Genomic DNA, 13186 nt, shown 5'->3' with positions numbered 1-13186 from the left:
ACAGAGACACACACAGACAGACAGACAGAGACAGACAGACAGACAGACAGACAGACAGACAGACAGACAGACAGACAGACAGACAGACAGACAGACAGACAGACAGACAGACAGACACACACACACAGACAGACACACACAGACTCTTTATCATTATCAGTTCATGTTTTGTCCCAAACAGTCTGTGTGTGTGTTTGGAGGAACGACAGGTTAATCTGAGCGTCAGCTGATCTGCAGTCTGCTCCTGATCCACACGGTGATGTCACCCTAACTCTATATCTATAGAACATCTGCAATCATTACAATAAATTAATTAATACATTAAAAAACAGTCTGATATTTTTCATTTTATATTTTTTAAACAGGAAAAGATTAAAAGACAATCGGGCCTGACTCAGTGTAAAACTGATTTTCAGCAGGTTCCTGCTCTGCAGAACATAAACACCACACACACACACACAACAGAAACTCCTAGACACAACAGCAACAAACACACAGACCAGACCAGGAGGATGAGCAACAGGGCAAAGCCATGAAGCTGACTCAATGGTCGCAGGTAAACCTCGCCATTAGATAGCGAACAAATGTTAATTTAAATGATCTTATTGATGTTAAAGATCTGATGTGCTGTGGATTGTCATTCCAGGCTTTAGTGAGCACATAGAAGAAAGATCTCTGTCCATAACAGTTTCTAAAAGTCTATTTGTAGCAGAGCTCATAATGCGCTCAGACCTTGAACTGGCTTTTGGGACCAACGTAGACAGAGCAGCTGCAGTGTGACCATTTAAAATTTGATAATACAGTTTTATGCCATGAGTTAATTTATAATTCTGAAATGTCAAGGCATTACACAGAGATAGTGCAGTACAGTGGCGAGTCCATCCAGGAAGCCTGACATGGAGCTTATAGGCTTTGTTATAGAGTCTTATTACTGGTTCAAGAATCTCATTTGTTGTGAGTGACCAAACAGGTAAACAATACGACAAAGTGGACATAATGATGGCATGAAGGTAAGTCTTTGAGACAGAGAGCAGCAAATATGGTCTAATTTTATTATAAGCAAATAACTTTTAGTTTAACTTTCTGGTTAGGGTTTGGACATGCTCACAATAAGTGAGATGTGAGTCAAGAGAGACTCCAAGATACTTATAAGTGGATACAACTGAAAGTTTTTGATTAGAAAACGTAATGGGATTGGATATGGATAAAGGTCTCCTAGATGAGTAGAAGTACATACATTCTGTCTTCTTGATATTAAGTGTTAGATGATTATCTTACAGCCATTTATGTATTGTATTGTAGTTATATAACAACACACGTATTTCTTTTGTAGTTCTTTGGACACAAACACATCTTTTTATTTTATACATTTTGGGCTTTTTAATCTTAATAATTATACTATAATAATGAATGAACTAAGTTGGATTCTAAACATTAAAAGAGGCTGCTGTTTAGTGAATCTCTATTTACCAGGTATATATATATATATATATATATATATATATATATATATATATATATATATATATATATATATATATATATATATATATATAGTAGGCTGTTGAGAACAGGTTCTCATTTGCAACGACAACTTGGCCAAGAGAAGCGTAGGCGTGCACGACAACAAATAGTTTCACATTCAAATACAGTCCAAGAACACAGAACACAAAAGGCTACACACAGAGCAGAAGAAGTGGGCGATACAAAGGCCGGCACGTAGTGAGGTGTGAGTAAGAACAGAGTAACAGAGAGTCTGTATCACTGCTGAGATGGTGTAAAGCAGGGAGCCCCCCAGGACCACATGGGGAGCCCTCAGGCCGGTTCTGAAAATGAAAACTGAATATTGATATTATCTGTTCCCCACCTTGTTAAGTCATTGTTGATAATTATTGTGAGAAATCATTAATGTGATCAGTGTCTTCACATAGATGAGTGGCATTAATCATTAACAATCATATATAACTATCATTAATAAACATAACTATCATTAATCATTAATAATCATATATAACTATCATTAATCATTAATAATCATATATAACTATCATTAATCATTAATAATCATATATAACTAAAGCCAAACTGAGCACATTTGTTATTTCAGAAGAGTGTATCAAACTGGTAGCCCTTCGTATGACTCAGTACCAGGAAGTAGCTCTGAGTTTAGAAAAGGTTGGTGACCCCTGGTGTAAAGAGTCAGTGAACAGTTAGTCTAGTGGTCTAGTTAGTGAGGTAGATCAGTTATAGCACTATGTGTACATGACTAGACAGTCTAGATCAGTTATAACACTATGTGTACATGACTAGACAGTCTAGATCAGTTATAACACCATGTGTACATGACTAGACAGTCTAGATCAGTTATAGCACCATGTGTACATGACTAGACAGTCTAGATCAGTTATAACACTATGTGTATATGACTAGACAGTCTAGATCAGTTATAACACTATGTGTACATGACTAGACAGTCTAGATCAGTTATAACACCATGTGTACATGACTAGACAGTCTAGATCAGTTATAACACTATGTGTACATGACTAGACAGTCTAGATCAGTTATAGCACCATGTGTACATGACTAGACAGTCTAGATCAGTTATAGCACCATGTGTACATGACTAGACAGTCTAGATCAGTTATAACACCATGTGTACATGAATAGACAGTCTAGATCAGTTATAACACCATGTGTACATTAATAGACAGTCTAGATCAGTTATAGCACCATGTGTACATGACTAGACAGTCTAGATCAGTTATAGCACCATGTGTACATGACTAGACAGTCTAGATCAGTTATAGCACCATGTGTACATGACTAGACAGTCTAGATCAGTTATAGCACCATGTGTACATGAATAGACAGTCTAGATCAGTTATAGCACCATGTGTACATGAATAGACAGTCTAGATCAGTTATAGCACCATGTGTACATGAATAGACAGTCTAGATCAGTTATAGCACTATGTGTACATGACTAGACAGTCTAGATCAGTTATAACACCATGTGTACATTAATAGACAGTCTAGATCAGTTATAACACCATGTGTACATGACTAGACAGTCTAGATCAGTTATAACACCATGTGTACATGAATAGACAGTCTAGATCAGTTATAACACCATGTGTACATTAATAGACAGTCTAGATCAGTTATAACACCATGTGTACATGACTAGACAGTCTAGATCAGTTATAGCACCATGTGTACATGAATAGACAGTCTAGATCAGTTATAACACCATGTGTACATTAATAGACAGTCTAGATCAGTTATAGCACCATGTGTACATGACTAGACAGTCTAGATCAGTTATAGCACCATGTGTACATGACTAGACAGTCTAGATCAGTTATAGCACCATGTGTACATGAATAGACAGTCTAGATCAGTTATAACACCATGTGTACATGACTAGACAGTCTAGATCAGTTATAACACTATGTGTACATGACTAGACAGTCTAGATCAGTTATAGCACCATGTGTACATGACTAGACAGTCTAGATCAGTTATAACACCATGTGTACATGAATAGACAGTCTAGATCAGTTATAACACCATGTGTACATTAATAGACAGTCTAGATCAGTTATAACACCATGTGTACATGACTAGACAGTCTAGATCAGTTATAGCACCATGTGTACATGACTAGACAGTCTAGATCAGTTATAACACCATGTGTACATGAATAGACAGTCTAGATCAGTTATAGCACCATGTGTACATGACTAGACAGTCTAGATCAGTTATAACACCATGTGTACATGAATAGACAGTCTAGATCAGTTATAGCACCATGTGTACATGACTAGACAGTCTAGATCAGTTATAACACCATGTGTACATGACTAGACAGTCTAGATCAGTTGTAACACCATGTGTACATGACTAGACAGTCTAGATCAGTTGTAACACCATGTGTACATGACTAGACAGTCTAGATCAGTTATAGCACCATGTGTACATGACTAGACAGTCTAGATCAGTTATAGCACCATGTGTACATGACTAGACAGTCTAGATCAGTTATAGCACCATGTGTACATGACTAGACAGTCTAGATCAGTTATAGCACCATGTGTACATGACTAGACAGTCTAGATCAGTTATAGCACCATGTGTACATGACTAGACAGTCTAGATCAGTTATAGCACCATGTGTACATGAATAGACAGTCTAGATCAGTTATAACACCATGTGTACATGAATAGACAGTCTAGATCAGTTATAGCACCATGTGTACATGACTAGACAGTCTAGATCAGTTATAGCACCATGTGTACATGAATAGACAGTCTAGATCAGTTGTAACACCATGTGTACATGACTAGACAGTCTAGATCAGTTATAACACTATGTGTACATGACTAGACAGTCTAGATCAGTTATAACACCATGTGTACATGAATAGACAGTCTAGATCAGTTAGAACACCATGTGTACATTAATAGACAGTCTAGATCAGTTATAACACCATGTGTACATGACTAGACAGTCTAGATCAGTTATAGCACTATGTGTACATGACTAGACAGTCTAGATCAGTTGTAACACCATGTGTACATGAATAGACAGTCTAGATCAGTTAGAACACCATGTGTACATGAATAGACAGTCTAGATCAGTTATAGCACTATGTGTACATGACTAGACAGTCTAGATCAGTTATAGCACTATGTGTACATGACTAGACAGTCTAGATCAGTTATAGCACTATGTGTACATGACTAGACAGTCTAGATCAGTTATAGCACCATGTGTACATGAATAGACAGTCTAGATCAGTTATAACACCATGTGTACATGACTAGACAGTCTAGATCAGTTATAACACCATGTGTACATGAATAGACAGTCTAGATCAGTTATAACACCATGTGTACATGACTAGACAGTCTAGATCAGTTATAGCACCATGTGTACATGACTAGACAGTCTAGATCAGTTATAACACCATGTGTACATGACTAGACAGTCTAGATCAGTTATAACACCATGTGTACATGAATAGACAGTCTAGATCAGTTATAACACTATGTGTACATGAATAGACAGTCTAGATCAGTGTCTAACTCAACTTCACTGAGGGCCGCACTGGAAAATGAGAATCACATTAAAGGGCCAGACGTGTTTGGCATGCTTTTTTTTCAACCGAAAAGTCGAATAATACCTTTGATTGTATTATTTGTGTCTCATATAGCTTTCTCACTAACAGTTTGGTCGACATAAAGCCCTGAAAAGTCAGCAAGAAAGTTCCTTAGTCATCCTAGAGTTTAGCAAATCAACAACAACCTGTGTCCCAGCCTGATATGTAACCTCTCTGGTGCTATGGCAATTTCTGAGCCTCAAAGTCGGCAAATCTGCCAAATTCTGCTTTCGGAGTGTCGCACAACTGCAGTCTGTCAAACAGTTTCCCGTCTTTTTGGTTTGGCTCAAAATCTGTTGTTAACATAAATTGACATGCGGGCCAGATCAAAATTTGCAAGGGGCCCTTGAGTGTAAGGCAAATTCCCCTCGGGGCAATAAAGGTTTCATTCATTCATTCATTCATTCATTCATACTTAGAACATGTAATCATTGTTCTTGCACGATTTGCTAAATTCTAGGATAGCTTTGGAACTTTTTCAGAGCTTTATGTGGAACAAACTGTGAGTGAGAAGACATCTCATCTCTCACATCATATGAGACATGCAATCATTGAGTCAAAGATATTTGACTTTTTGGATGAAATAAAAGCATGTCAGATAAACTCTACATGTCTGGTCTTGGTGTGATTCTTATTATCCAGTGTGGCCCTTTGTGAAATTGAGTTTGACCCCCCCTTGTGTACAGAAAACAATCTATTTCACTCCACTTTGTCTACTTGTGTCTGGAGATGTCTCCTACATTCACTAAAATAAGTTTTGTCACAGCGCCATCTGCTGGAATGCCAACTCTGTTCAGTGTGTGTAAAAAAATAAAACCTTTTCACAGTTTATTTTAGTTTTAGCTTCCTATAATGACTCCTCATACTATACTCTTTGTGTTCTGGATCACTGACCTAACAGACATGTTTTTGGTGGTGAGTCTTTTCTCTGACTTTGTTTAAGCACCAAAATACCAAAAGAAGAAGAAGATTCCCCCAATATGTAATCATAAGAGCACTGAGGTGTAAACTCTAAACATTTCAAGGGAAACTTTGGTATTTTCCAACCCATGTTTCTGTGTCTACAACATTATGGGATGGATCCCTACAGAGATAGACCTTTTAGTTAAAGAGTAAGATCCTTTTAGTTTAACATGAAACAGCCCCGAAATCACCATCACCAAACTCCACCAGACTCCATGTAAATAATCAGGACTTTATCGTCGTAAAACACACTTCATTCAAAGTGGACAGAAACTAAATAAAACTACCAAAAGCCGTCTTGGTTCATCTTTCCACTGTTCCAACAATCACCACTCTGGTTTGGTTGAAATAAACCCTTAATTCACCCATTTACATGTGGAGATATGCTGGCTCTATACACGCTAAAAGTCCTGATTATTAACATGGAGTCTGGTGGAGATATGCTGGCTCTATACACGCTAAAAGTCATGATTATTAACATGGAGTCTGGTGGAGATATGCTGGCTCAATACACGCTAAAAGTCCTGATTATTTACATGGAGTCTGGTGGAGATATGCTGGCTCTATACACGCTAAAAGTCCTGATTATTTACATGGAGTCTGGTGGAGATATGCTGGCTCTATACACGCTAAAAGTCCTGATTATTTACATGGAGTCTGGTGGAGATATGCTGGCTCTAATACGCTAAAAAGTCCTGATTATTTACATGGAGTCTGGTGGAGATATGCTGGCTCTATACACACTAAAAGTCCTGATTATTTACATGGAGTCTGGTGGAGATATGCTGTCTCTATACACACTAAAAGTCCTGATTATTTACATGGAGTCTGGTGGAGATATGCTGGCTCTATACACACTAAAAGTCCTGATTATTTACATGGAGTCTGGTGGAGATATGCTGTCTCTATACACACTAAAAGTCCTGATTATTTACATGGAGTCTGGTGGAGTTTGGTGATGGTGATTTCGGGGCTGTTTCATGTTAAACTAAAAGGATCTTACTCTTTAACTAAAAAGCTCTATCTCTGTAGGGATCCATCCCATAATGTTGTCAGACACTTAACACGTAACGAGTGTTTGTGTTCTCACGTTGGAGCTGTTGAGGAAGTTTCCGATGGCGAGCAGCGTGGCCAGGATTCTCCTGAACGTCTGATTGGACGCCAGCTGCTCCATGCCCAGCTTCAGGTCAAACAGCGGCTCGGCGATCTCCTGCAGGGGGCGACACGAGAGAACAAACAGAGGAGGGGCTTTTATTGGGAGGAAGTCACAGGAAACAGCTGTTTAACCCTGACATTAGTGCTTATCGACTGCTCACGGTCTCCATTTTTAAATATCTTCTTAAATTTAGCTTTTTATGTAATTTGCAGATAACTGATCCCATGTGTTTGATATCCAAATGTTCAGAACAAACTCAGCTTTCTGTCCCGTAAGGCCAGAATCTGTGTGTGTGTGTAGCATCAGTGTGTGTGTCTATGTATTTGTGCCTCTTGGTGTGTGTGTGTAGCATCAGTGTGTGTGTCTATGTATTTGTGCCTCTTGGTGTGTGTGTGTGTGTGTGTGTGCGTTAGTGTCTCTTTGTATCTGTGTAGCATCAGTGTGTGTGTGTGTGTCTATGTATGTGTGCCTCTGTGTGTGTGTAGCATCAGTGTGTGTGTGTGTGTGTGTGTAGCATCAGTGTGTGTGTGTATGTATGTGTGTGCGTGCGTGATAGATAGATAGATATATAAGTGTGTGTGTGTGTATATCTGTGTGTGTGTATTGTGTGTATATATCTGTGTGTGTATATATCTGTGTGAGTGAGTGTGTGTCTATGTATTTGTGCCTCTGTGTGTGTGTGTGTGTGTGTGTGTGTGTGTGTGTGTGTGTGTGTGTGTGTGTGTGTACCTTCTCCAGAGCCTCGTAGTTGAGCTTGAAGGCCCAGAGCTGCAGGCGGGGGGTCAGGGCGCTGATGGAGGCCAGGCTGAACAGGAACTGCTCCGCTGTTCCCAGAGGAACGTCGGGATTGGCCAGCTGAGCTTCCTGGATCTTCTGCTTCTCCTCGTCTGTGGGGGTCATGGTCAGGATCTTCTGCTCGGGACACACACACACAGACACACACATACAGACACACACAAAGATACACAGATACACACAGAGACAGACAGACACACACACAGATACACACACACACAGACACACACACAGACACACACACAGATACACAGATACACACAGAGACAGACAGACACACACACAGATACACAGATACACACAGAGACACACAGACACACACACAGATACACAGATACACACAGAGACACACACACAGACACACACATACAGACACACACAAAGATACACAGATACACACAGAGACAGACACACAGAGACAGACACACACAATCATTGATATCAGATCACTCTAACAGGTGAATCCAGATGTTCTATATGAAGATGGTGCCGCTGTGTGTGTCTCGCTGCTTATCTCTGTTGGAATTATTGTATATTTGTCTCTTTCTACTGTTTGTCATTCAAAATGTGTCACCTCTGCTGGTGTATCACTGTGTAACCGGCCTAATGCAGCCAGTGTGTAACCAGCCTAATGCAGCCAGTGTGTAACCAGCCTAATGCAGCCAGTGTGTAACCAGCCTAATGCAGCCAGTGTGTAACCAGCCTAATGCAGCCAGTGTGTAACCAGCCTAATGCAGCCAGTGTGTAACCAGCCTAATGCAGCCAGTGTGTAACCGGCCTAATGCAGCCAGTGTGTAACCAGCCTAATGCAGCCAGTGTGTAACCGGCCTAATGCAGCCAGTGTGTAACCAGCCTAATGCAGCCAGTGTGTAACCAGCCTAATGCAGCCAGTGTGTAACCAGCCTAATGCAGCCAGTGGCGCCCTAATGCAGCCTTGTAACCGGCCCTAATGCAGCCAGTGTGTAACCGGCCTAATGCAGCCAGTGTGTAACCCGGTAATGCAGCCAGTGTGTAACCGGCCTAATGCAGCCAGTGTGTAACCGGCTAATGCAGCCAGTGTGTAACCGGCCTAATGCAGCCAGTGTGTAACCGGCCTAATGCAGCCAGTGTGTAACCAGCCTAATGCAGCCAGTGTGTAACCGGCCTAATGCAGCCAGTGTGTAACCAGCCTAATGCAGCCAGTGTGTAACCAGCCTAATGCAGCCAGTGTGTAACCAGCCTAATGCAGCCAGTGTGTAACCGGCCTAATGCAGCCAGTGTGTAACCAGCCTAATGCAGCCAGTGTGTAACCAGCCTAAGGCAGCCAGTGTGTAACCAGCCTAATGCAGCCAGTGTGTAACCGGCCTAATGCAGCCAGTGTTTAACCAGCCAAGGCAGCCAGTGTTGTAACCGCGCCTATGCAGCCAGTGTAACCGGCCCTAATGCAGCCAGTGTGTAACCGCCTAATGCAGCCAGTTGGCGCCAACCTAATGCAGCCAGTGTGTAACCCGTGCAGCCAGTGTGTAACCAGCGCCAGCCAGTGTGTAACCAGCCTAATGCAGCCAGTGTGTAACCAGCCTATGTAGCCAGTGTGTAACCAGCCCTAATGCAGCCAGTGTGTAACCAGCCTAATGCAGCCAGTGTGTAACCAGCCCAAGGCAGCCAGTGTGTAACCAGCCTAAGGCGCCTGTGTAACCGGCCGGTGTAACCGCCTATGCAGCCATGTAAGGCCTAATGCAGCCAGTGTGACCCGCCTAAGGCCAGTGTGTAACCAGCCCAAGGCAGCCAGTGTGTAACCAGCCTAAGGCAGCCAGTTAAAACCGGCCTAAGGCAGCCAGTGTATTGCGGCCTAATGCAGCCAGTGTGTAACCAGCCTAATGCAGCCAGTGTGTAACCGGCCCTAATGCAGCCAGTGATCAGTACCGCCTAAGGCGGCCAGTGTGTAACCGCCTAATGCAGCCAGTGTGTAACCAGCCCTAATGCAGCCAGTGGTAACCGACCTAAGGCAGCCAGTGTGTAACCAGCAGCCAGTGTAACCAGCCTAATGCAGCCAGTGTCGCGTAACCGGCCTAAGGCAGCCAGTGTGTAACCAGCCTAATGCAGCCAGTGTGTAACCCGGCCTAATGCAGCCAGTGTGTAACCAGCCTAATGCAGCCAGTGTGTAAACCAGCCTAATGCACAGCCAGTGTGTAACCAGCCCAGGCAGCCAGTGTGTAACCGGCCTAATGCAGCCAGTGTGTAACCAGCCTAATGCAGCCAGTGTGTAACCGGCCTAATGCAGCCAGTGTGTAACCAGCCTAATGCAGCCAGTGTGTAACCAGCCTAATGCAGCCAGTGTGTAACCAGCCTAATGCAGCCAGTGTGTAACCAGCCTAATGCAGCCAGTGTGTAACCGGCCTAATGCAGCCAGTGTGTAACCAGCCTAATGCAGCCAGTGTGTAACCAGCCTAATGCAGCCAGTGTGTAACCGCCTAAGGCAGCCGTGTGTAACCGGCCTAATGCAGCCAGTGTGTAACCAGCCTAAGGCAGCCAGTGTGTAACCAGCCTAATGCAGCCAGTGTGTAAACCCGGCTAATGCAGCCAGTGTGTAACCAGCCCAATGCAGCCAGTGTAACCGGCCTAGGCAGCCAGTGTGTAACCAGCCCAAGGCAGCCAGTGTGTAACCCGCCTAATGCAGCCAGTGTGTAACCGACCTAATGCGGCCAGTGTTAACCAGCCTAATGCAGCCAGTGTGAACAGCCTAAGGCAGCCAGTGTGTAACCGGCCTAATGCAGCCAGTGTGTAACCAGCCTAAGCAGCCAGTGCGACCGCCTAAGGCAGCCAGTGTGTAACCGGCCTAATGCAGCCAGTGTAACCGGCCTCATGCAGCCAGTGTTAACCGCCTAATGCGAGCCAGTGTGTAACCAGCCTAAGGCAGCCAGTGTGTAACCAGCCTAATGCAGCCAGTGTAACCACGCCTAATGCAGCCAGTGTGTAACCGGCTTAATGCAGCCAGTGTGTAACCGGCCTAATGCAGCCAGTGTGTAACCGGCCTAATGCAGCCAGTGTGTAACCGGCCTAATGCAGCCAGTGTGTAACCAGCCTAATGCAGCCAGTGTGTAACCAGCCTAAGGCAGCCAGTGTGTAACCAGCCTAATGCAGCCAGTGTGTAACCAGCCTAATGCAGCCAGTGTGTAACCAGCCTAATGCAGCCAGTGTGTAACCAGCCTAAGGCAGCCAGTGTGTAACCGGCCTAATGCAGCCAGTGTGTAACCAGCCCAAGCTCAGCCAGTTTTGTAACCAGCCTAAGGCAGCCAGTGTGTAACCGGCCTAAGGCAGCCAGTGTGTAACCGCCTAATGCAGCCAGTGTGTAACCGCCCTAATACAGCCAGTGTGTAACCAGCCCAAGGCAGCCAGTGTTTAACCGGCCTAATGCAGCCAGTGTGTAACCGCCTAAGGCAGCCAGTGTGTAACCAGCCTAATGCAGCCAGTGTGTATAACCGGCCTAATGCAGCCAGTGTGTAACCAGCTAATGCAGCCGTTGTAACCGGCCTAATGCAGCCAGTGTGTAACCGGCCTAATGCAGCCAGTGTGTAACCAGCCCAATGCAGCCAGTTAACGGCCTAATGCAGCCAGTGTGTAACCGGCTAATGCAGCCAGTGTGTAACCGCCTAATGCAGCCAGTGTGTAACGGCCTGTAACCAGCCTAATGCAGCCAGTGTGTAACCGCCTAATGCAGCCAGTGTGTAACCAGCCTAAGGCAGCCAGTGTGTAACCGCCTAATGCCAGCCAGTGGACGCCTAACGCTAACAGCAGCCAGTGTTAACCGCCTAATGCAGCCAGTGTTAACCTTATGCGCCAGTGTAACCGGCCTAAGGCAGCCAGTGTGTAACCGCCTAAGGCAGCCGTGTAACCGGCCTAATGCAGCCAGTGTGAACCGCCTAATGCAGCCAGTGTTAACCGGCCTAATGCAGCCAGTGTGAACCGGCCTAATACGCCAGTTATTAGCCGATGCAGCCAGTGTGTAACCGGCCTAAGGCAGCCAGTGTGTAACCAGCCTAATGCAGCCAGTGTGTAACCGGCCTAATGCAGCCAGTGTGTAACCGGCCTAATGCAGCCAGTGTGTAACCGGCCTAATGCAGCCAGTGTGTAACCGGCCTAATGCAGCCAGTGTGTAACCAGCCTAATGCAGCCAGTGTGTAACCGGCCTAATGCAGCCAGTGTGTAACCAGCCTAATGCAGCCAGTGTGTAACCAGCCTAATGCAGCCAGTGTGTAACCGGCCTAATGCAGCCAGTGTGTAACCAGCCTAATGCAGCCAGTGTGTAACCAGCCTAATGCAGCCAGTGTGTAACCAGCCTAATGCAGCCAGTGTGTAACCAGCCTAATGCAGCCAGTGTGTAACCGGCCTAATGCAGCCAGTGTGTAACCAGCCTAATGCAGCCAGTGTGTAACCAGCCTAATGCAGCCAGTGTGTAACCAGCCTAATGCAGCCAGTGTGTAACCAGCCTAATGCAGCCAGTGTGTAACCAGCCTAATGCAGCCAGTGTGTAACCGGCCTAATGCAGCCAGTGTGTAACCAGCCTAATGCAGCCAGTGTGTAACCCGCTAATGCAGCCAGTGTGTAACGGCCAAATGCAGCCAGTGTGTAACCAGCCTAATGCAGCCAGTGTGTAACCGGCCTAATGCAGCCAGTGTGTAACCGGCCTAATGCAGCCAGTGTGTAACCAGCCTAATGCAGCCAGTGTGTAACCAGCCTAATGCAGCCAGTGTGTAACCGGCCTAATGCAGCCAGTGTGTAACCAGCCTAATGCAGCCAGTGTGTAACCGGCCTAATGCAGCCAGTGTGTAACCGGCCTAATGCAGCCAGTGTGTAACCGGCCTAATGCAGCCAGTGTGTAACCGGCCTAATGCAGCCAGTGTGTAACCGGCCTAATGCAGCCAGTGTGTAACCAGCCTAATGCAGCCAGTGTGTACGCCGCCTAATGCAGCCGTGTGTAACCAGCCTAAGGCAGCCAGTGTGTAACCGGCCTAAGGCAGCCAGTGTGTAACCAGCCTAATGCAGCCAGTGTGTAACCGGCGTCAATGCAGCCAGTGTGTAACCAGCCTAATGCAGCCAGTGTGTAACCCGGCCTAATGCAGCCAGTGTG

General features: G+C 44.6%; 1 protein-coding gene across 1 annotated transcript in view; it reads right to left on the bottom strand.

Moving 5' to 3' along the window:
* Positions 1–1565: 1565 nt before the first annotated feature.
* Positions 1566–13186, bottom strand: part of LOC120555283 (FH1/FH2 domain-containing protein 1-like) — a gene marked incomplete at its 5' end in the record, with an annotated part of 26048 nt that continues 14427 nt past the window's right edge. The window contains 3 exon segments of the mRNA XM_039793954.1: positions 1566–1826; positions 7219–7338; positions 8014–8196. Of these exon segments, the coding sequence (XP_039649888.1) occupies positions 1677–1826; positions 7219–7338; positions 8014–8196 (453 nt within the window).

The sequence above is a fragment of the Perca fluviatilis genome, unplaced genomic scaffold, assembly GCF_010015445.1.
Source record: "Perca fluviatilis unplaced genomic scaffold, GENO_Pfluv_1.0 PFLUV_unplaced_scaf_61, whole genome shotgun sequence".
Classification (NCBI taxonomy): Eukaryota; Metazoa; Chordata; class Actinopteri; order Perciformes; family Percidae; genus Perca; species Perca fluviatilis.
This window is presented reverse-complemented; position numbering and strand designations above follow the sequence as displayed.